Here is a 24,396-nt window from a genome sequence, read left to right on the forward strand (position 1 = left end):
TCTGATCCGGTCTGATCTGGTCTGATCAGGATCCAGTCTGATCAGGTCTGATCTGGTCTGATCTGGTCTGATCCGGTCTGATCTGGTCTGATCAGGATCCAGTCTGATCAAGTCTGATCAGGTCTGATCCGGTCTGATCCGGTCTGATCTGGTCTGCTATGGTAATAATCACCATGGGATCTAGGATGGAACAAGAAGAAATGACTTTGGGGTAAATCGGTAAAATCCATCAAAGCAGCTGGATTCAGACTTTGTGTTGTTTCTGTTGTTCTGAAGCGAAACAAACAAATTAATAAAATTAATCCAAATATTCGGCGTCTGTCCTACAAATAAATATTTGAAACCCAAAAAATGTGAAGAAAATCTGATGAGCCTGACGTTGAACTGCAGTGATGTGGTTCAGATCCATGAAGCAAAAAAAACAAAACAAAACAAAACATAAAAATTAGACAAATGAAAATGCAAACGTGCATTTTGAAGGTCTGACATCAGATAGCAGTCAGAGGAAGCGGGCCATGAATAATCCTCCGTGATGGATCAGGACCTGGTCACTCCAGCCAACTGTCACAGGAAGGTGTCTGATTAATGTGGACTGTTTCAGCGTTTATTCACTTCAGCCCAGTGGGGAAAAGAAAAAGTCATAAATTAGTGAGTTTACAGCTCAGTGGGCCAGATGGTGCCGTTAGTTGAGGGACACATTTAAATTTGATTAACCAGATGTCCTCATATTCTTCATGTTTATTTGTGGTAAAGAGACCTCAACAACATCGTGTCAGACATCATGTTTCTTTGCTGGCAGATGGCGCAGACGGGGAAATCTTCCAGCCATCACAAAACGCTTTCAGCGGCGCGTCCAAGTTTTTTGGGGACTCTGCCGGGCGACCTCCGCTCAGATCGGAGGAAGTTCTGGGAACAGAGCAGAAAATTCATTTCGTGCTCCCGTTTAGTGTGAGTTTCATTCATTCATCTTCCCACACATGAGATTTGATGAGTCAGACTGGGATTAAAATCTCATTCAGAGACCAAACTGATCCTGGATCAATATTCAGATGTAAATGGAGACCACACAGCTCATCCTGATTCTTCTGAGAGAGCCTCCGAACCTGCACCTGCAGATTCTTCCATCCAATTCAGGAAGTGAGCGAAGTTTTAAAAACATGAAAGGAATTTTGTTCATTTCTCCTTTATAATATGTGAATTTTTCATTTTCTGTGATTTCATTCTACGTTTATTTTTCTTTGTATTCATTTCGCAAGATCCACTTTTCTGGATCATCATGGCTCGATGATTCTGGATCTGGATTTGTGGGACAGTTTCTGTTCATTTTAAGGTTAAAATGCTGAATGAAGTCTGTTTTTCTGGTGAATTCACACAGCTCATGTAGATAAACATCCAACAGGTCTGAAATTCTTCAACACAAAGAATCTTACCTGAATCATCAGCTCATTATCGATGCCATGAAATGTTTTTCCTTCTGCTGTCTGAGGAGCTCTGCTGTCTCCTGCTGACTGAAACCAGAACAGCAGCCCAGAACCCAAAAAACTGCAGCTGCAAACAGACCCGAGAAAAAATCATCACTTACATCGATTTGAAAAATCAGTTCTGCTTTTTGTTTTTGTGGCAAAAAGGTGACAAAGTCAGAAAAACACATTTTGTGTCAAATACAAAATGAAAAGCCAGAAATGAGTGAAGAAGACAAAAAACCAACAGTGCAGAAACACTGCAACACAACAGCTGTTGTGTTCATGTACACATCAACAGCAACACTGTGGACACTCACACTTCAGAAACATTTTCAGCCTTCTGATGCATCGCCACTCTCATATTGACAAAATGATTTTGTTTCAGGATAAACTTCACTTGAAGGTTTTTTATCTGTCCAGTTGAATTCCTCTTCCTGTTGGTGTCAGAAAGAAGTTCCTCAGCAGTAACAGGACTTCGCTGGTACAAACTTCGCTCTGAGTTGTCTTTGTCCAGGAGACATTCATTCCGTTGTGTGTTTGAGACACAACTGACAGCTGCATGAACAACACGAGCAGGAGTCACACAGACGGGGGCCTGTTGTGAGAGGTTGGCTGGTTTTCTTCATGTTTTACAGAGTTCGAATGTGTTTCTGCCATTTTAACTGATAAACTCAACACATCTGGTGTTTCTCACCGTTCAGGCAAAATCAAACGTCCTGGAAATGAAACGAAATGAAACAACCAATGATCAGTGCAGCTGATCACGTGACCTGAACTAAAAGGATTAAAGTCTGACATCAGCAGGGATGTGGAGGAAGTGTTGATGTTAATGTGCCTAAATGGCAGCTGTCAGAGTAACCACGGTGACTGGATGTAACCATGACAACCGACACAGTTTTCGGCCCGAATGATGCAGGTTTTTCTGGGTCCGCCTGGTGGTCTGGACTCACTCAGGTCCAGATCTCCCACTTTAGTCGACTTTTCCTGGTTGTGTTTGTTTGTCAGTGCAGTTCACCTGGTTTGTGAATTTGGCCACTGAACCTCAGAGGAGCAAACACCTTCTAAATCTAAAACCAGCTGATGTTTGAAGGTTTTTTGGCCTCAGAGAGTTAAAGGCAGCGACATTTCCTCCAAACTGATCTAAATACATACGTTCTTCACAGCTGCTTCCTGTCAGAGTTAAATGCAGCCTACTACAAGGCTGCAGGATTCAGCTCCAATCCGTCAGCTGAACCCTGCTCTGAATCATCCAGCGTTGCAGAAGGTCGGACTGTTTGACCCCAAGTGACACGCGCTTCCACCTAGTGATTGCATAAACATAACGTAAAACCTCTTTGAAATTTACGCCAGCCCTCCGAAGACAGGAAGCAGATTCTCTGTGTGGCGAGGAGCGTGAGGCTCAAACTGCAGGAACTGCTGAAAGCTTCTGGTTTTACGTGTCAGCAGACATCACGTCCAACGTCTGAACCATGAACAAACGAAAACTGAGTAAGTGCCGTCACTTCTGATGCTTTTGGGTTATTTTACACAAACTAACATCAGAGAGACACTAATTCAGTATGATCTCCATGCTGTGTGTTTAAAAGACTTTACTGTAAAAAGATATTCAAAGTCACATTCTTTCCACCAAAATGTCCTTTCTGCAGGACAAACGGCTCTTTTGGCTCCTCAGAAACAGAGAAGGTTTATGACGGAGTGATTAAAGTTTGTTTGTATGAGTCTCTAACTCAGTGTGATCTATTCACACTTGTGACACTGTGTGCTTGTGTTTGTGTGTTTGTGCGGCAGCTCTTTGTCTGCTGTTACACACAAACAGATTTGTGGTTCATTGTGAATGCAGCACAGTTGTATCTTTGTGCAGTTTGAAGGGACAGTGAGGGAAAAGACAGCGGCTCACTCTGCCCCCCCCCGCCGTTGAATCTCTCCCATGATGCATGTAAAGGTCGTTCATTCAGCCCAGCCGGGCCTGAAAACAGAAGCTTTACAGCAGAAAGTGAATCAAGAATAACTGATCAGACGGGAATTAGAACCCAAACATGTCTTCAGGCCGAGCCGACGTCTTGGATGAGGTTGGTCGCCACGGTTAACTCCAAGAGGATGGCTAGCTCTGGAAAGGTCCACATCGTTACAGTTTTGTAATAGTTTTTTAATGTAACCGTGGCAACACAGCTCGTCTAATGCAGTCTGCTGCGTTTTCTTCGCTGAAGAGAGTTTCCTCGTTTAACAGAATCAGTTTTTGGTAACGCTGACTCTGACCTTACAGTAAAGATGGATTAACACAACGAAAATAAAAATAAAGAGAAAACTTTGTTGGATTTGTGGTGAAAATATTAATCATCTTCTCCTACCTCTCTTTTTCCCATAATCATTAGTCTACATTTAGCTGGAAAAGTAAATACCCCTCAGTGTTTTCAGTCTTATACGCCCCCGGGGGCAGAAAAATAATCAAACACAGTGTAGGTCTCAAAGGGGGGGCAGTTAAAATAGTTCCACATTCCTCGAACGGCTCCGACACTAAAACAACATTTTAGTCTTTAGTGAAAGGAAAATTTGCAGCTACTGATCCCACATTGTTGTATTTTCCCATTTTATCTTTTGTTTCTCAGTAATTAGCATGCTGTGTGATATTTGTTTGTGCCGTGACTGAAAATATCAGAAAAGCTTTTAGAAACTGTTGCGTTTTGTTGTTGGAAATAGATTTGAGCGCTGCTGAATAATCTGCTTTAATGTGTTCACATGTTGTGTGTTTTTGTGCGTTCAGATGGATTGCGGCGTTTGTGTGAACACCTCCTGACACTCATATCGTGTCTGTGAAGTGAAGTTGACTCACATTCATAATCATTTGTTATATGTTTTAAATCTCCTTCCTGACATTCAGTCCTAATGAAGCTGCTGGTCTGCAGGTCTCAGGTGGTTTGGGAGCCTCACCAACCTCTCCGTCCGCCGCTCCAAGGAAAAGGAAAAGGACAACATCAAAGAAGCCCCAGAGCATGATGGGAGCCTGGCTGGGCCCAAATCCACGGCGGTGGGCGAGCAATCGGTGGATGACATGGAGTCTCGCCTCCACAGCCCGAGCTACGCTCGCTCCAGCGACATGTACACTCACGTGGGCACGGTGCCTCGAAGCGAGAGGCAGAAGAGCTGCAGGGGGCCGAAGGAGAAGAAGAAGAACAGGAAGGAGGAGGAGGAGGAGGAGACAGAGGGGAGTGGAGGGCAGAGCCAGTGGAGGGCGGGGGAACATGTCCGAGACTCCCCCCTGCTCAGTGCCCTGTCCAGCCTCAGTCTGGCCAACCTGGACCGGCCTCTGCCTGCGCCTCCGCCGGCCTCCCCGGCTTCACCTTTGACCTCAGCGCCCGAACGCTGCTTCAGGGATTCTCCCCCAGGAGAGAGAGATGCTTTAGAGACCGGCAGACCTGCGGAAAGCCCCCGAGTCATGGCCGCCGATGGCCCCAAAGCGGTTTCATCACAGGATTTGTACGTACCGATGGACCCCATCGCCGAATCACATCGCAGTCATGTGGAGGACCAGAAAGAGACGCCGCCAACACAGGAGACCCCAAAACAGGAAGTGGCAACCACACACAGGTGAGGAAGTTCGATTAGCTTCGAGAAAAAGTTTTAGACTTTTCTGTCACTGAATCTGTTTCTACCGAGAGTCTTAAATCACCACAAAAATAAAATAAGGTCACATTAAAACAGTTTAAACTGGATTCCCTGATATTAGTTTCAATAAATGACCAAAAAAGATTCCTTCAGCAGGTGATGCAATTACTAACAACTACAACATTAAACTATATCTGCATCAATTCCATCTGCAGCTGCTTTAAAACAAAACACAATTTTTTACTTTTCAAAACAAAGTACAGCAACTTGTCAGAAAGATTCAATTGATGAGAATCATCAATATTGTTCAATACAATTTAATTAGCATTATTAAACTTTATGTTTTAATATTTTTATTTTATTAATGTTTTCATTATGTGTAATTAGGATTATTATTACAGATATATGTTTCATAGTGAATTATTTCCATCTGATAAAAAGTATTGTGAAAGTTGTTTGACAAAGATAAATGTTTTATTGTCTCATTAGCGTTCAGTTTAATGAATAGATGTCATTTCGGTAAATCGGATTAAATCAGATTAAATTAGGGAGGCTGTGCCCGCGCACATGCGCAGTAGCTCCTGGTTCAGTCGTGTCAGGGTGTCGGACTGAGCGGGACGAGATGTGTGAAGTCCGGGACGGGAAGAACCGAACTGTCCGGTCCGGGGACGGAGACGGAACCAGAAGGTGAGCACACACCGGGCCGGTCCGGGTTTGTGTCGGACTCAGCTGGTCTCCGGTCCGGGACTCATCCTCAGAGGACCAGGAACTTTTTAGTCCGAATGTCCGCAGGAGGAAACGGACACACACACACACACACACGTTTTACTGGTTTACCAGTCCATATCCTTTCATGTTTATGGTGTGTGTGTGTGTGTGTGTGTGTGTGTGTGTGTGTGTGTGTGTGTGCAGCCGGGATCTGGACCGGTCTGGATGTTACATAAGAGGAGGAATTTGATCCAGCTCTGGTTTCAGTCAGAATGATGATAAGACTTTTTTTTCGCTGTTTCACTTGATCCTGTTAGTCCGACCCTCTCCGGTCTGACTCTGACCTTTGACCTGTCAGGTGAGAGGACGCTGTTTGATGTCGGGTCATCTGCTAGTCTGAAGGTCTTTAACTTTAACTTTAACTTTTTCCATTCCGTGTTGGACTTCTCCCAGTTGTTAGGGCTTAATGTGTGTGTGTTTAAGAGCTGCTGTGACAGGAAGTGCAGTAAAACCTGATGCTGGTTTGGGGAGCAGAGCCCCGAGGTGGAGGGCGTCTCCCCTCATTTGGTTCCTCTGGACGGAGACGCCGATGTTGTCCAGCAGTTGGATGGAGACATCTCAGACAGCTTCTGAATTTATGGACAGTTTTTCTGGAGGAAGAACTCACTGTTCTTTTCTCTCACACATCAGTTTTTCTTCTCTGGTCTAAATCAGGATGCTACAAAGATGGCAGCTACCGTTTGAGAGCAGAGAAGAAGTTTCTTGGGAATTCGATGAATAAAACGTTGCATGCTCAGTATCAGTCAGATTGTTAATCGGTAACCAGTCGGTTTCTCTGACGCCAACACTGTTCGTCATCACATCCTGAGACTTGGTGTTTGATTTTTGGTGATAATAAAATATGTCAAAGATGTTTCTCCTTATTTTATCTGCAGGTTAAAAGAATGTCAGATTATTTCAAAATCATTACACTGTTTCGTAATCTCAGAAAAGCAAAAGTTGTGTCATCAGCCTCGGAGAAAAAGGCCTGGCGCGCTCCATCGTCGGGAGTTCGTTCATATTCCTGTCGTCTGGAAACGCTCCCCAACGACACAAGCATCTGTGAACGCAGCTTTTGACTGTTGGGACACTTCCCATGTGGTGTGTTTTGCGTTTGCTTGTGCGTTCACATCTGTGTGTGTGTTTGCTCTCTGCTCTCAGTTTGTGTTTGGGAACAAAAGGTCGCCTCCCTTGACGTTACTTTTGGAAATATGCAGCATGTTGAGGAAGAGCAGAGTGGCCGGAAAAAAAACGTTGCCACTCCCGCCGAGCAGAGCTGTCGGGCAGAAGGCGTGAAGCTGGACGTTGTGTTGGTCCGAAGTCTTCGGAGCTGAATGGGGGGGTTCCTCAGCTTCAGTCCAAAAACAGACCGTTGAGTAGATATGAGGAATATGCCCCGTCCTCCCTCCACAACTTTGCTGTGTTGCAAGCTGTTGCTGGGCGGTGTCGTATTAACACACTGCTGCTGTCAGAGAGTTGTGTAACAGGACAAACTGACAGTCGACACTTTGGTGCTTAGTTTAGTATTACTGCTACTGATCCTGTTACATCGACAACAAAGGGTTAAAAAGAGACGGTGAAACAAACAGTCATAACTCCTGTTTGGATTTCTGAGCTTTATATTAACAGCCAAAATAAAAGAAGCCCCGCCCCCTCCAATTTCACACGTTAACCTTGAAAAGCTCTAATCTGAAGGAGCAAACATTTAAGGTGATTCCAGGAATTAGACTTTTGGTCGAACAGGTAAATGTTGTCATATAAACTCATAGTTGTCATTTCTTGTGTCTTTCAGCCATTGTGACTTGACCGACAGCAGCGGCGAGTACGTGAAGGTAATATGACCTTTGACCTACACTCTGACTTCCCTTTGTCCACCAGCACGCCCCCTGCTCCGAGCGGCGGCGGCGGCGGCCTCACTAAAGCTTCTCTTGTTTCTGCTGTGATGGCCACGCTCGGCCCACGGCCAACAGAGAGGACTCTGGGAATGCGGCCCCGAAATTCTCTGAAGCTGCGTCGGTTGCCAGGGGCGACCTTGGCAGCCCGGATTCGGGCCTGGGCTCCTCCTGGAGAAGGTGGACCGAGGATTTCCAGTTCATTGACTTATAATGGGACACTTGACAAACACACTCGTCTGAATGGGACAAGCTGGCAATGAATGCTAATGCTAATGATGCTAAAGCTATTCATTAGCGTCCAACACACACACGCTATCATAGGCCACTTATGGGGACTTATTGTCGTTTCCTGGAAAGTGAACACGACCCAAAATACATCTTTTTTTCACAATTTAGGGACAGGACTGGACAGTCTGTCCCCAGAATAGACCCCCCCACTCACACACAGACACACAAACACACACCCCTCCCTGTTTTGTTTTGGAAGTGTCCCTGGCCTGTTGCCCAGGCCTTGATTAACAGTTTAGTGGGACGAACCATTCTGTGAAAGCTGTGGGGGGGGGGGGGGTGTGTGTGTGTGATTTAGTGTTTGTGTTCCCAGTCTGTCCTCAGTGTAAACTCTTGATATACAGTAACCTTTTTTTTGTGTGTTGTTGTTTGTATAAAGACACGACACACAAAGCTCCACTGAGCGATGAACCCGTCGCACAATGACGTTGCCATGGTGACGAGACCAAGACTCCAGCACGGGTCCGGGTCTCGGGCCCCTGGTGCCGCCACAGTGCGGATGGGATGCCAGTGTGGGAATGCCAGAGCTGTCTGCCCCCCCCCCCCCCCCCCCCCCCACCTCATCCTCCCTCTGTCCTCTATCAACGCACACACACACACTGAGGCGTTTGTTCCCTCAGAGCACGGACAGCTCTGTGGATCCAGACGCAGGATTGTGGGATCTGCTGGGATGACGGTTCAGTGAGCGGTTGTGGTGTTGTTGTGTTAAGCTCTGTTGTGTCTGATTGTGCGTCTGTCATGCCTTCTCCAAAGTTCTCCAAAGAGAAGTTCTGGTTGGAGCCGCCGTCGGAGCAGCAGAGGAAGCAGCTGGAGGAGGAGCTGAAGCTGAGCAGCACAAACCTGAAGAGCCACGCCTGGTACCACGGACACATCCCTTGGGAGGTCGGGCATCAAACACACACACACACATTCCTATTTTAACTACTCTGAACCAAAAAATTCAGCCTTTAAATTTATTGTGTTAGAATCTGAGTTTCAACCACAAACAGGAAGTGAGTTCCCATATTGGTCACAACTGTTGTTACACAACCACAACTGGGCAACACAAATTACCTTGTTTCTGCATTTTTACTATAGATGTTGTGTTATTTTGTAGATTCATTTGTATTCTCCCTTTTGGGGCTTTTCTCCAACCTGACCCAGAATAATCGCTGGTATTGGAAACATTTGAGAACTTCACAGGGAGCCAGGCAGGGAACAGAGAATAAGCTGGTCAGAGACGAGTCAGAGACAGACACAATCGGTCAAAGTCTCACATGAGGGCTGAGAGCGATGTGGAAAAGGAGTGAGTGAGCAGGACCAACTGAGAGGAATCCAACAGAGACTGTGAGGAAAACAAGATGAAGAGTGGCTGTGATAAGATTGTTCACTTCCTCGTGAATGAAGAATGGACTCAATAATCTAAAGTCACCAAAACTGACTCACATCTGCTGACTGGACCTGGACTCTGGGTCTGTGAGGGGAAGCCTGCTGATGTGAAGGGGAAGAACAGTTTGATATGACGATATTTAGAGAACCAAAGAACCAAATAAGCTGCTGACAGCTTTTGTTTTCTTGTGCAAACAGTTGTGTCACTCAGTAAAGGTCAAAGTGTCTCCTCAGGTGTCGGAGAGCCTGGTGTCCAACCACGGAGACTTCCTCATCAGAGACTCTCAGTCCAGTCTGGGCGACTTCGTCCTGACCAGCCGCTGGGAGCAGAAAACGCTTCACTTCCTGATCAGGAGGACGGCGGTCCAGACCCGGGTCCAGTTCAGCCTGGAGGGCGAGGCCTTCGAGTCGGTGCCGGCCCTCGTTCACTTCTACGTGGGCAGCAGGGCGGCTCTGAGCCGGTGGAGCGGAGCACAGATTCACCAGCCGGTCAACCGGACGCTGCCGCTCAGCTGCCTGGAGACGGCCTTCTGCACCGCCACCGGCCCACCGACCTGCCGCCGAGGCCCGGGGAGCGGAGAGGAGGGGGTCTGTCCGAGGAGGTGAGGCTCCCCTCACCTTTAACAAACTGATATTTATTCATTTTGGTTTTACTAAACACTCTTTTTGGAGTTACATGGTTATTAATCTTCATTTAAGACCAGACTTAGGCAACTGAGAAAAAACTAAATAAACAAAATTAGTTGGAAAATAAGTTTAAAAAAAATATACTGACATTTAGTTTCTGCTTTTTGTAGATACACATCACAACTTCCTCATTTACTGGTTTCATTAATCTGAGAAAGTGAAATTAAAAACAGCAGCTTCCTGCAGCCTGATAACCATCTCTCTCTCTCTCTCTCTCTCTCTCCGTATCCCCATGCAGTCCTTCCTCGCTCCACCACAGGGGGGCAGATGTGAACAGACAGGAGGACGAGCAGACTGATGGAGGGGCGTCCAACAACAGTGAGTTTAACACTGAAGTCTTCAACCTGAAATAATCCTCACATTTCAACTTTTATTTTGAAGGGTTGACATCCATCAGAAGATGAAAGTGTAGATTTTGGTCAACGCCTCTCTCAGGCCAGTCAGCCAATCAGAGGAGAGGATCCGATCTGATCGGTTGATTATTTCTTAGCCAGCCAAAAGAAACGTATCATTTTTCAGGTAAACGCTAGTAGTACCAGTTTTTCTCGGCTTTAAATAGGAAATAGGATGCCATCTTTTTGTGGCACCAAATGATAAAGTAATTTAATACATCATCGTTTATTGTTTTTGGTTTTTTTCTAAGTGCGATTAAAGCGGTTGTTCAGTCAGGACGTAGACTTGATAGCTAAATAAATTACAAGATATTTGATACAGAACTAGAAAGAAATTACAATATGGGGCAAATTAAGCATTTTAATGAAATATAAATTTCAATATATTCGTTTGCATATTATTTATGTGTCACTGTGTAAGTTTTAGTTACAGCTGGAGGATGATATATTCAAATTCAGGGATGTTTCCAGAAGTACAAAGCTTCTACATAAATCTAATTATTCATTTTTATTAGCGGTTTTCTAAAAAAATCATTATGATCAACAACCTTCAATTATAAACAGAAAAAAAAAATCAGGAATCTTAAAAAAAAAAAAAAAAACAAGTATCTTGAATTGGAACTCAAAACTGATCAATTTTATGTCCTGCTAATGAATGAGCTGAAAATGACATAAAAGCGGCACAAACGGTGTCTGCAGATCATTCCTTTTTGGCCTTGCTTCTAGAAAACATCTTCCGCCACAAAAACTTCATTGCAGAGATAAAAACAGTGAATATCAGCAGAATAACAGCCAGCAGAAATGCCGCCACGTCGATGCAGTAGTACTGGATGTTGGACATCTTGTACGACTCGGTCCGGAGGTGCGGCGCTCCCTTGTGCCTCATGACGTACTCGATCCAGAAAATAGCCAGATCCAGCGGTTTCATGGGCTGGTCTCTTTGGAGTCTGGACAGCGCCTTCATCTTTTCCCTGTAGCTCGGCTCGTAGAGGACTTCCTTGAGCGCCTCCAGGAAAACGTCTTTGTTCATGGTTGCAATGTCCAGGACTTTGGCCACGCCTCTGGCCTTCATCCTGAAGAAGTTGTCAGGCTGGTCAAACATGAGGGGCAGGCCGACCAGGGGGACGCCGTGGTAAATGGCCTCCTGGATTCCGTTGGTGCCTCCGTGGGCCACGAACACTCTGGTCTTGGGGTGACCCAGGAGGTCGTTTTGAGGCAGCCAGTCCAAGATTAGGGTGTTGTTGCCGAGTGTGGATGGCCGTTTGCCTTGATGCCTCCAGATCACCTTTTGAGGAAGTTCGGCAAAAGCAGATGCAATGTCCTCCGTGATGTCCTGGGGGAGGTTCTTCACCAGAGTTCCCAGCGTCATGATGATGATGCCATGTTCCCCGGCGCTCTGGACAAAATCTTCCAGTTCTTTGGGCAGAGGCTTGGACGGTTTGCACTGAAATCCCGACATGTAGACGATGTTGGGCATCGTGGGTCGTGGGAACTCGAAGGTGAAGTCGTTCCTCATCAGCCAGATGTCTGCTGCCTGGAACAGCTCCATGTAATGCACATCACTGCCAAAGTAACGGTGGACAAAAGGCTTGTAGTTTGAATCTGTGACATACCACATTTGAAATACTGTAAAGAAATAGTACACAACGTTCTTGATCCGCTGGGGAAAAGTCATCTTGTCAGTCAGCTCCGTCCCTGGTATTGGGACGTAGGAGAGCGGAGCCGGTGCGATTGCTTGATGTCCCTCGCCCTGAACTGTCCACCTCACATTAAAGACAAGCGGAAGACCCAAACGGTGACCCAGAAGAACCCCTCCACCGATCGCTGGATCTGTCAAAACTAGATCGTATTTGGTATCGTGGAGACTCTGCATTAATTTGGCATCGTCAAAAATTTGCCCCATGAGCTCCATCACCTTGGCGTGCATATTATAGAACTTAGAAACCAGTTCGTACTCCAGAGACAGCCGAGCCCAGAACGAGCCGCCTTGCCGCCGCAAATTCAGCATGGTGGTTATAAACGAGCCGAAGAATTTCTCATCAAAACCGGCAGGCGACTCAATGGTGATGGACTTGTAGTGCGGGGAGTCCGATTGGATGTACCAGGTGTCCGTCGGCCGCAGCACTGTGATCTCATGGCCTCGGGAGTGAAGCTCCTCGATGATGACCTTCATGTTGACCCAGTGGCTCCCGTCTACAGGGAACACCAAGACCTTCCCTCCATTTCCCAGCGATGAAGAGCAGAGCAGCACCACCAACGTCACCAAGGCTGCTGGATTCATCTCTAAAAGAGAGAGTCCGACAGAAGGCCTCAAAGTTTCATTCAAGGAGTGCAACCAAATAAACCAGCTGGGGGGTTTTCTACAAGGGACTGTCAGAAATCTGAAGCATGCTGCTCCTGCAGCTCAGTCACTTCTGATTACATAACTACACAGGGTTGAAATTCCTCCTGCTAAGACCCCGAGAGTTTAGAAAAGCTGTTTGGATTGAGCAGAAGTTCCCTCTCTCAGGTTTCACACCTATTGTATCCGAAAAAGAGGGCAACAAAGGGCATTGAACAGCAGCTGCCTTCAAAAGGCCCAAAGAGCTTTTATTTATCTGGGAAACAAAGAAGTCAGGTTCCCGAATAAAACAAACTTATTCCATCAAAAATAAGAAAAATTATGTTTTCTAAAACACATGAATAGATGTGTTATCTTTACTGTGCAGTGTTGAGCCAATCTCAGCTGACAGTTGGGGAAAGTACAGAACAATCTGCAAGTCACCATCATATCAAACACTCAGGCCGAAGAGCAAATGAGGTGAAGCTTTCCAATGAAAAAGATCAGATCTCTGGGAAATGACGTATTGGCAAACAAAAAAAAAATGTTTGTAGCTGTGAGAGTTGGGAGTGCTGCAGTAAATATCCTGAAGTCTCTCTACATGAAGAGACGTCAGGGCTGTTTTAATGACAGACTTTTTTTCCACCTCTGCTGGTACATTCTTAAAGTGGAGTCCTGTTGCTGAGAGGAAACATCTGGATGTTGCTGTTTGGCTCTGTGATAGCTTCAGACTACAACACCCATCTGTGATTACTCAAGGTTTAACTGAAGGCTGCTTCCATGCACACAAACATCCCGTTAACGCTCACGTTACACAACAGGGACACATCAGCTTTAGATCGACGTACCTGTTAGCTTGTTCCAGATCTCGGTTCTTCAGTGCGAGTCGGTCCTGAGAGCGTCCCAGAGGAGTCAGAGGAGTTCACGCTCCAACGTGAGCCTTTTGTTTGTGCATCCAGCTGCCTCTTCTCTGGCAGATTATAGGAGCAAAGTTCACAGCATGAACTGAGAGGTTTGTAGCAGCAGCCGCAGGAGGAGGAGGAGGGAGTGAACTTTACATGTAGTTTGGAGATAACACTGAGCAAGCACACGTGAATGTAGACCATGAAAAGGTGTTTCTCTCCTTTGTCCACCGGCTCTTCTATTACTAAAGCTCAGCTCCTGTTGTCACGGCATGCCAGTGATCTTTACAGGCTGGGAAAAATTAACACAAAGCACAAACACAGCAGTTGATATTGTTGTATGTCACTAAAGCACCACCTCCCCGGTCTTCTTCCTCCTCCTGCAGCTCCACAGTCCAGAAGCCCCTGTAGCAGCCGGACTGCCAGCGTGGCTCCATCTCCGTCCCTCCCCAGGCGGTCCGTTAGCACCCAACCCACAGTGTCCCCGGACGGCACCCTTCACAGACACCAGCCGCCGTCCTCCGACGCAGACGGAAGCTGCTACACAGAGCTCTATCCTGGTCCTCAGAGCTACGTGGAGCGGCTGGTGGAGGAAGGCTCGACGGGCCTCGGCCTGCTGAGGGTGGAGGATGGGAACGTGTACTTCTCGCCGGTGGTGGAGACGGTTTCATCTTTTAAACCGAGCAGGTACCAGTCGCCGCTGATGCCCAAGGAGAACAAACCGCTGGAGGTGGGCATTCTGCGGAGGGTGAAGGAGCTTCTGGCCGAGGTCGACCCCAGAACGGCGGCCAAACATATCACCAAGGCCGACTGCAAGGTACCGTTTAATCCTGTTCCACACATGACTGCCTGCTGTTCTGTCTTCTTTCACCTCACAGCCTGCAGAGAGGGGCAGAAAATATTTCATTTACAGTCAGAGGATGACAACAAACACAACACACACATCATACAAGTCGACACAGCCTCTTTAATAACGAAGATGTGGCCTTGAATCTTTATTCGGCGGTGAACTCAGACTGTACTGAAGTCTATGGGAAAATGTCCATCCTCCTCCTCAGTAAATGTTTTACTGATGAGTTTATGGTCTCAGTCTCTAGTTTACAGTCTACAGTACAACATGAAGTCCATTCAGAGGAGATTAGACCATAAAGGAGGGGAATGGTTAGGGGGCGGGGCTACTGTGTGACTGACAGGATGTACCACCCAACTGGGGTAGAGCTCATTCTCCTCCAAAATGGAGGTTTCAAAATGATACAGAGGATTGGTCAGATAACGACGTGACTCCCGACGTGTCTTCCAGATGGCCAGGATTCTGGAGGTGACTCCGGAGATGCAAAGGATGATGGGAGTTAGTTTTGGGATGGAGCTGCTCACGTTGCCACATGGCCAACAGCTGAGACTGGACCTGCTGGAGAGGTGAGGACCATTATTATTTTCTTCACCTTGAAGTAGTCAGATGAAAACATTTTACGAGACGTCTGGTTTATAATGGAGGTTTTATTAGCTGTAAAACTGGAGAGGCCAGCGAGACGAACTGTGAAGGGGGGGGGCTAACATGCTAAATATTTAGATGTTAACGAGCCTGATGAGCTCTGTTTTTTCTGTCCTGCTTTGATATGATTGAGCTCTAACCCCGCCCCCTCCCGCCTGCAGGTTTCAGACCATGGCGATCATGTTGGCTGTTGACGTGTTGGGCTGCACGGGGACCAATGAGGAGCGAGCCGGTCTGCTCCACAAAATCATCCAAATCGCCGCCGAGCTGAAGAGCACCATGGGAAACATGTTTGGCTTCGCCACCGTCATGAGAGCTCTAGAGCTGCCGCAGGTGAACGAGAATCATCATCAACCTGGAATGACACTGATTTGGATCCTGTGATCGCATTTCAAACCAGATTACAGATAAGAGACGTGTTAATGTTGATTGATGTTTACGGCCTCAGTCAGGAATAAAACTTTTCTCCCAGTGACCACAAAAATGTAAGAAAACTGTGGCTTTATTTTCATCAGCGTCAGGTCACTGTGACAGAGGTCAAAGGTCAGTAGCACAACCTTGTCGGGTTAGAACAACAGGCTCTCATAAAAACGGAAACAAAGCTCTGTTGTGACATCACAAAGTTCAGGAAGTCCTGACAGCTGGTTTTAAGGGTCAGTTTCTGAGTACAGGCTGTCTGTCTGTGGACCGTTTGGACCTTTAAAACCCAAGTTGTCTTATTTCTTCTTTTCCACCAATGATACCAATAAACCAAACACATCACACGAGAGGTCAGCCAGCAGGTTTGTATTTTACTGATGTTGTCCCGCCTCTCAGGTGTCCCGTCTGGAGCAGACCTGGATGGCATTGCGGCAGCGACACACAGAGGGCGCCATTCTTTATGAGAAGACTCTGAGGCCGTTCATGAAGAGCCTGAACGACGGGAGAGGTAGAAGTCCGTCTGCATGGCAGCCATGATGGTTTCCCACTGAGTCCTGCTGTCCTTTTTTAGAGCACGGATGTCTTTGTCTTTGTCCGTCCTCTAGAAAGCTGCCCGCTGTCCAACACCACCTTCCCCCACATCCTCCCCCTGCTGTCCCTGCTGGAGAAGAGCGTGGCGGTTGGCGAGGGGACGGAGCCTTGGGAGACGGTGGAGGTTGGTGTGGATGTGGTCATGTTCCACCTGGGGGCAGCGAGGACTGTCGCACAGCTGGGGGGCATCTACCGATCCAACGCTGAGACCAAACTACAGGGTAGGGACAGGACACTCAGGGGACACACTCCATGAAGGCGATCCCTTTATCTACACAGCTCTTTTCATACAAAAATAAACATCGCACAAAGTCCTTCACATCGACGAGAGCAGCTTTACCCAAATAAACACACACGTAAGAGCATGATGCAGAAAACTGAAAACAGAGGACGCGCCACAGAGACACCAGAATTAGGGTTAAAATGGTTAAACTCATGGAGTTGAGAAAAAAGAAAAAAAAAGAAGAGAAAATGGACAAAGAAAATAACTATTGAAGGATAAACAAATAGAATAAAAATTAGTTAAAACATTAAAATATAATCCGTAAAACAAAGAAAAAGGTAACTAGATCACTACGGTATCTAAATCAATAAAAATTCAAAATAAAAAGTAGAATAATGTCTATTTTAGCTAATCAGTATTTTAATGGCTCAACATCTGAATTCCTGCCTTCTTGTCTTGACATTTCAGTCTGGTTTTTGTTTTTGATCTGGTTTTAAAAGCAGTTTTATTACCCATGTGTTATAAATAAAGTCCTAGGTCCGTGGCCTCAGGAGGTTTCACCTGGAGGTAAAAGGAGATTAGGAAAGGAGATCCTTTTGACTTTTCAACCGCAGTCGAAGTCGAAGTCGAAAAAATGAATAATCGTTCAAATTCTACTCATTGTCAGTCAAACTGAAGTATGAAAGTGCACTAAGAGAAGAGGCTCATCTTAAATGATGATAATAAACTTCATTCATTCAGCACATTTAAGATAAGAAATCCATCTTAGATTGAATCATTTGGTGTTTCATTGAAAGTTTTTTTTTTTTTTTGAGGGTAAAATTAATCTTCTATCATTTACAATTTTTTAAACTCAACTTTAAGCTCAGAGGGGTGAGGAGCCTTTCCACATTTTCCACACTTTGAATTTAATGGTTTGATGAGGATGAAGATCATAAAAGAGCAGGCGTAAAAAGTGAAAGTACATCGCACATGAAACGTTTGTTTACACTGCAGGCTTCCAGGAGCAGGCCGAGGTCCTGGAGCTCTTCCTGACCGACTTCCAGATGAGGCTGCTGTGGGGGAGCAGGGGAGCGGTGGAGAACCAGGCCCTGCGATACGCCAAGTTTGAGCAGGTGCTGACCGCTTTGTCCAACAAGCTGGAGCCACCTGCCAAGTCGCACTGACACCTAACCTGTTGGCAACCGCTGCCGCGTCTGGGTCTTTAAAAAACACAGAGGCCTTTCTCTGCTGTCGTTCGCAGCCAGAGCTGGTGAATCGATGGAAGTGGGAGCTTTTTGCAGTGTTGGAACATTTTGTGTGACTGAGCTGAGAACTTAAATGTTTCATATCCTTTATGTGGACCAATCAGCCGTCCTTCTGTCCTGCAGAAAACACACCAGGCTCTCCCCTTGGGGAGTCCCAGAGACGAGGTTGAGCCTCAGTCCCTTCATGTTTTCACGTCGCCTGGAGGCCGGACCTCCTTCAGATCAACCCAATAACAGAGTAACATTATCTCCACAATTTAAATGTACACACTTAATTTTTTTTTGTTTATTTTTTTGTATTATGTATATTTCAGTGCTTTTTTTAAGTAGGATTGTCTAAAATGATGTGAATATTTAATATAATCTGGGATGAAATCACTGCTTCTGCAGCTGAACCCGGGGTTTCCCTCTCATTGTAAAATGACAGGAAGTGAATGAACTGACCTCAACTGCACAAACGCAGCACACAGGTACACAAAATTCCTGTTACCTTACATTGTATTAATGCCTAATATTTATCTGAGATGTGGAATGTGAATAAACATGTTTACTTCTCATTGAACGCAGCTGTCACTCATGTTTGAACTGAGACCTGACTCATGCAGCCCGTTGTGAAAGAGACTGAAGACATTTGTGTTGACGTGTTTTGATGCAACATGTTGTCACCTCAAATGATGTCAAGGAACGGAAAATATAACACAACCTTTCCCAAATGCAGGTCATGACAAAGACTTGCTCACGCTTAATGTCCAGTGTTTTCACATCCCAAGATGAAAATGCATGAAAAATACATATGACGGATGAAGCAAAAGTTCTTGGCTGCATTCCACCATCCAAAACTTTCTGTTAAACAAGTAAAAGAAAGCATTCAGAAGCACATTTGGAATTATTTCAAGTGAGAGATTTTCAAACAAACGGAAAAAATGTTGGTTTATCAATAAAAATGGCTGAACAGAAGATATATAAACAAATTCTTTAACTCATAAATAGTTTTGAGAAAATATACAAATGTCATCTGTATTAAACCCCTCAAACAACAGCCAGAACTTAATGTGTGTATGTTGCTCATTTTTGTTATTTCTTGTTTTCATTTTGTTATTTTGTGCTTTCTTCTGAATTGTTGTGATTACACCTCAGTAATATGCATGTATATATGTGTAATTGAATCTGATATAAGTATATATGTTAATATTTTACGAATACATATATAACTGTTGAACAAAAAAATTATAGCAACTACTTTTAATCCTTTATCATAAGAAGTCAGAAGAAAACACAAATTAACAAAAAGAAACATCAATCAGTAAGAAAAACGAATAAAATACAAGTTTTTTTTTTACCTTCAATCATAATGTTTGACCTTTTTGTCATTTATTTTAGATTTTATTGGTAAAATAATTGATTGAATAGTTTTCATCATCTCGGAGCTGGACTGTGATCTGGTCCTCCAACGTGTCACGCTCCACCCCCGTGCGCTGGGCTTTCTGGGAAATGTAGTTTCCCGCCTCGATCAGTCCCGCTGTCCTCAGCGTCTTTCTGGGAGCGAAAAAACTACAACTTAGCCGGTCTTCGTCCGGAGACGGCCCGGTTGCTCTTCCTGTCTGCCAGCGAGTCAGCAGCCCCCCAAAAATGTGGCTCGTCAAGTTTTTGCTGGTTTTATCCCTCTTTTATCAGGTTTCTTGCGTTTTTGAGAAGTTTTACTGCAACATTTTACAGAGCTGTGACTGCGAATTCAGGCCGAACATCCGAGGTAAGGCGGCTAACTGCTTCTCGTTAGCCAGCTAGCTGGACAGGACAGCTGTGAGGTCTGAGGAGTTTATAAACGGTATCCAGAGTAAAGACAACACATGTGAGAAACTCTGTCCGTGTGCAGGAACTGTTATCTGTCTGAATAAAAGCAGGGCTGATTCAGGCTGTTAGCTGGTCGCTATGCTAACTAGCATAACAGCTAACGTCACTTTGCTAACAGTTTCCTGCAGCTGACTTTCCTTAAATCCCAAAGAGTCGTCCTGAAACTGAAAGCTGACACTGTTAGCAGCCTGTTTTAGTCTAAGGACTCCTCTGACCCTTTACAACTCCTGTTTAGACTGATGGGATCATTCAAACACCATCAGACTTTTATGACAAGGAGATGGAAGGAACACCAAATTAAAACTCCCATCTTCAAGTTTTGTTGTTCCCCATTTGTAGCACTGAGATGAGTGTTGTCACATCAACCTTTAGATAATTCTATCAGCTTGACTTTATTTTCCCCTTTCCATCATTAAGGGGAAACCTGCAACTTTTCTGTTTCTAATAATGTTGTTGCTCACAAATATTGACATTAGTTATAATGTAGAGTTAAAAGCATCACTCATGTAAGTAGCAGCTTATTGGTCAGTCCTAAAAACAAGAAGTTGAAGATTTAGTAGAGTGGCAGGTGGGGCATCTTCAGAGTACAAAACAAGGGTGGAGAATTTATCTCAATTAAACCCGTTGTCTACAATATAAACCAGCAAAAAAGTGCAGGATCGTATTTTGATTTATGGCAGAAAGGTCCAGCATTCAACCATATTTATGGGAACTTGACTGCAGGAAAGTCGCTGGCTGCCTTTTGTTGCATCTTTCTTGAAGCCAGGTCCTGAATAAATTACCTGCATCACTGAACCCAAAATGTTTCCCGTCCTGTATGTGACTGACCTCTGGTGGAGACAGCCGTGCACTAAAATAATGTTTATGATAATGTAATAATGTTATTGATGGTGCTGAAGATGACACCTGCAGGATTTCTAAATACTGTTGAAGATCCAATTCAAAACATAATGACTTTTAATAAGAGTCCTGGTTTCTAAAGGGGATTCAACCACTGAATGAAATCAACGTTCTGATCTCAGATCAACATCAGTGTGTGTGTTTCCAATCACACAAAGTACAGTTTGAATGAACTGTGACTGATTGGACAACTTGTTCTGTAGAATCATTTAAACCTGGACGTGGTTTTGACTGAAGGAAGCCTTCAGCCGCAGTACCTGATCCAGCTTCCAAAACTATTATATTCAGTCATATTAAGTCATATTAACATCAGGGGTGTCTTTATTTCCTGTTTTTTTTTTTTACCCAGACTTGGAGTGGGACCTCTACAAGAATGTCTATGGACAACATCTGGCCCAGGACATTGTGTCAGAGGAAGTGGGAAGGTTCCTTGAGAATAAAAGCCCCGATCGCCCCCTGGTTCTGTCCTTTCATGGCTCCTCTGGGACAGGAAAGACACTGGTCAGCTCCATGCTGGCAAATCATCTGTACGGCTCAGCCATGAACAGCCCATACGTCCACCAGTTTATTCCCACGCTGCACTTCCCCGTTCCCCAACAGGTCAAAAAGTACCAGGTAAGTTTGCGGTTACTGTGGCGCCATGTGTTCACGTTCTCCATTAATAAGATGATGCAGAAATGAGGAACAATTGTCGGTTTGTGTCAAACAAAGCCCGTGTGTAAGGAGACGTTAAAAAGACTGAGACATGTTGAACGTTGTCTTTGGTTTTCAGGAGGAGTTGAAGAGCTGGGTACAGGGGAACCTGACGGAGTGTGCTCGCTCCATCTTCATCTTTGACGAGATGGAGAAGATGCCTCCAGGCCTCATTGACGTCCTGGAGCCTTTCCTGGGTCCTTCCCATGTTGTCTTCCGCACCAACTACCGCAAGGCCATCTACATCTTCATCAGGTAAAATGAACTTGCTTTTTGACAACACTGAACGTGCAGCTGAATAAAAGATGTCTCTATGGACACACAGCCTCAGCTGTCCTGAGGTTTTGTGTGACTGTCCACAGTGGGCTGTCTGTGGAGATCGGACTTAAGCGGGTCTGAATGTTTGTGTTTCTCCTGCAGCACCGCTGGAGAGGAGGTGATCAACAAAGCGGCTCTGGAGAACCGGCAGGCTGGACGGGACAGAGAAGAGATCAAGCTGGCCGACTTGCAGAAAGACATCGAACAGACGCTTTATAACAACAACACGAGTAGGTCTCACACAGTGTGTTCTAAGCTCTTTGTGCTTCGTCCTCTCACAGGACGTAAACAGATTAGTTTCAGTCTGTGGATGTCAGCACAGACAGATTAGATGTTAAATGGTTCATCAGTAACTGATGGCTGGTTGGTCACTGGTCTCTCAACTTCCTGTCCTGCATGTTTCCTCTTAAAGCCCCCAAAATAACAGAAGCGTTAAGCAGAACATTCCCTGATGAGCGCTGTAATATCTGAAGGACTGAAGTGAGTTTCTCTCTCCAGGCGGTTTCTTCCAGTCCAGGATCATCCAGCAGAATCTGGTCACCTGCTTTGTGCCCTTCCTGCCGCTGAGCCGGCGCCACGTCGAGCGCTGCGTCCACTCGCAGCTCTGCCAGCAGGGCAGCTGTGGCCGCAGCGACGTGGTGGAGGCGGTGGGTGGCAACATGATCTACAGCCCCATCCAGGGACAGTACTTCTCCACTACGGGCTGTAAGGCCGTCCCGGCCAAGATCAACTTCTTCCTCTGACCTGAGGAGTGTTTTTAGAATTTTATTCTGTAAGGACTGAAAGGGAAACTTCGACTGAGGTGAGTCCATGAAAATGAACCAGACGGTGATCATGGAGGTCTGGAGACACACAAAGGCTCCGTTTAGGAATTTTCTTGCACTTGGGATGAAATGGAACCGAACTCCCAACACCCTGAACTCAAAGCAGGGTTGAGTTGTACAGGAGAAGTGAGCTTGGATCGATGTCTGAGCTACAAGCCAGTCCGGCCGGGCTCAAACACAGACCCTCCTCTCAGGTGAAGACTGGAGCTGGTAGTTTGGTGTCTGGGTCCAGGCATGACTTGATGACTTTATTGTAGTTCCTTGTCTTATTCTGGTTTCCTCTCACACTCATCCAGTCATCCAGTCACAGCTGGAAACTTCTGAAGGACTCCAGCACAACTTCTGGTGCCTTGCTCATCTGTTTCCTGCCTTGTCCGGTCTTCAGTCTTGATCTGGACGCTCAACTTTAGTTTGTCTTTAATGTTTGTGTTTGAACTGAGCAGCACCAAAACAAAGTGTTTTCTGCTCATGACGACTAAATCCAGCAGTGTTCACTGCTCCGTGTCATGGACGCCGGCTGAGCTGATTAGATTGCTGCTGTTTTGGTTGTCAGGTGAAAAACCTTTTTAGCTTCTGGTGAAGAACGTTGCAAAGTGACTAAAACGAGTGACTAGACAAACATCGGTCCTTTTAATCAGTGACTTTATTTTGAAGATGGCCATATTTATGTTTACTTCTGCAGGCTGATTTGGAAATTAAAGTAAAAGTTCAGCTTTAGAGCTCTGAAGGTGCCAAAAGGAACAGAAAACTAAAAAGCAGACAATGTACCAGGTTCGGTCAGCAGGTGGCACTGCAGACCAGACATCAGGGGCACCTTTTACTATATTACCAGAAATGTTTTTAAATTTATATTTAAAGTTGTTACATCGGTACTTCCTTGTTTTATTTTGGTTTTTGTCTTTATTTAATTTTTTCCCCAAAAAAATCTCTAAAACAGATTCTGAAGGCTTTCTTTTTGTTTTGTTGTTGTGTTTTTGGTCATAAACCATATCATCATCCATGTTTGTCTTAAAATTGAAAATGCACTTTCTGTTTTTTGCAGTGAACAAAAATGTACCAGATGATCAACATTGTGTGATAATTGTCAATATTGTATATTAAGTCAATAAAAAATGTTTATTGCCACTAATTAATGATTATTCAGCAAAGATTTTATTGTATGTCATGTTGTTTTTACAGAGTAAGTCAGAATAAAACTCAGTCATCACTGTTTCTTTAATGTGATGCATGAAGAAGAGTTTCTCTGTGCAGTCGGTTTGTTTTCCACCTTCAGGTTTCTGTCCACATTCATGAAAATCCTCCCATTAAAAAAAAAAAATAACATCACAGCAGATTTAAAGTGAGCTCCTGAACAGCGTTAATGAAATATTGCTGTTGGTTGTTTTCCCTCCACCTCCAGCTGAGCTCTGACCAGGAAGCTGGAGACGTAGCGCCGCCACCCCCAACAGGAAATGAAGAGTTTCTCCATCAGATATGAACAGCTGTCACAAGTCTTTAGTATTCTGTGTGTGCGTGTGTCCTGTTTGTGTCTTCATTGTTGCTTGTGAGGACGTTTCTCTTGTTGGACAAGATTTTCCTTCATATTATTATTTGTGATTGTAACTGATCTGATTTTGGACACAAATACGAAGTTACATTCAACAAAAAGCCTCCATTCAACATATTTTAAATATCTTATTGCTGAGACTTTGGTGGATGGTCGTTTCGCCGCCTACGTTAGCTTAGCATAAATCCTTCAAATATAATCTTGGCTCTTGGACTACCTTCTGCCAAAAGCCAAAATATTAACTCATTGAACTTCTACAGAGACCAAAAGTGTAAAAATGTTAATAACAATAATCCAGTAACATCATCAGCATACTTTCAGTTTTGGGATTTTCACAGAACACCCAAAATTCCCATCATCCTCTGCTGCTTTTTTTTTTTTTTTTTTTGAGGGGAAGTTGGTGTCCAGCTGCTAATCTGACGCTTCCCATCTCCAAGTCGGACTCTGTCGGCTGAGCGGTTGTGCGTTTTCAGTGTGTCACCTCAGGTGGCGGTGGAGCTGCTGTGTTTGTGGGATGACATCACCTGTGCAGGTAACAGGTGTGTTTTCAGCCGTGCTGACAGACGGCAGACGTTCCAGCTCAAAATGTGAAATTAAAACAAAAACAGGACAAAATGAAAATCCTT

General features: G+C 45.0%; 3 protein-coding genes across 5 annotated transcripts; 2 read left to right on the forward strand and 1 right to left on the reverse strand.

Moving 5' to 3' along the window:
• The first annotated feature begins 2,829 nt into the window (after positions 1-2,829).
• Positions 2,830-18,184, forward strand: sh2d3cb (SH2 domain containing 3Cb). Of its 3 annotated transcripts, none has more exons than XM_029510061.1 (12): positions 2,830-2,951; positions 4,367-5,048; positions 7,606-7,645; positions 8,750-8,878; positions 9,599-9,966; positions 10,290-10,369; positions 14,052-14,482; positions 14,966-15,081; positions 15,319-15,490; positions 15,974-16,085; positions 16,183-16,389; positions 17,388-18,184. In XM_029510061.1, the coding sequence occupies exons 1-12, from the start codon at positions 2,933-2,935 to the stop codon at positions 17,555-17,557; spliced, it is 2,526 nt and encodes an 841-aa protein (XP_029365921.1). In that variant the 5' UTR covers positions 2,830-2,932; the 3' UTR covers positions 17,558-18,184. The 3 variants fall into 3 exon arrangements, with proteins under 3 accessions (XP_029365921.1, XP_029365922.1, XP_029365923.1); XM_029510062.1 differs by having other exon boundaries at positions 2,856-2,951; positions 4,342-5,048; XM_029510063.1 differs by lacking the exons at positions 2,830-2,951; positions 4,367-5,048 and adding an exon at positions 5,668-5,753.
• LOC115048528 (UDP-glucuronosyltransferase 2A2-like) lies at positions 10,796-13,749 on the reverse strand. Its single transcript, XM_029510064.1, has 2 exons — positions 13,612-13,749; positions 10,796-12,726 (listed from the first exon to the last, which is right to left on the reverse strand). Exon 2 carries the CDS (start codon positions 12,722-12,724, stop codon positions 11,144-11,146), a length of 1,581 nt encoding a protein of 526 aa, XP_029365924.1. The 5' UTR covers positions 12,725-12,726; positions 13,612-13,749; the 3' UTR covers positions 10,796-11,143.
• A 1,034-nt stretch (positions 18,185-19,218) lies between the features above and the next one.
• Positions 19,219-23,439, forward strand: tor2a (torsin family 2, member A). The gene is made up of 5 exons (XM_029511176.1): positions 19,219-19,388; positions 20,739-21,004; positions 21,162-21,337; positions 21,503-21,630; positions 21,899-23,439. Exons 1-5 carry the CDS (start codon positions 19,268-19,270, stop codon positions 22,141-22,143), a joined length of 936 nt encoding a protein of 311 aa, XP_029367036.1. The 5' UTR covers positions 19,219-19,267; the 3' UTR covers positions 22,144-23,439.
• Positions 23,440-24,396: the final 957 nt, after the last annotated feature.

The sequence above is a fragment of the Echeneis naucrates genome, chromosome 9, assembly GCF_900963305.1.
Source record: "Echeneis naucrates chromosome 9, fEcheNa1.1, whole genome shotgun sequence".
NCBI classification, from domain to species: domain Eukaryota; kingdom Metazoa; phylum Chordata; class Actinopteri; order Carangiformes; family Echeneidae; genus Echeneis; species Echeneis naucrates.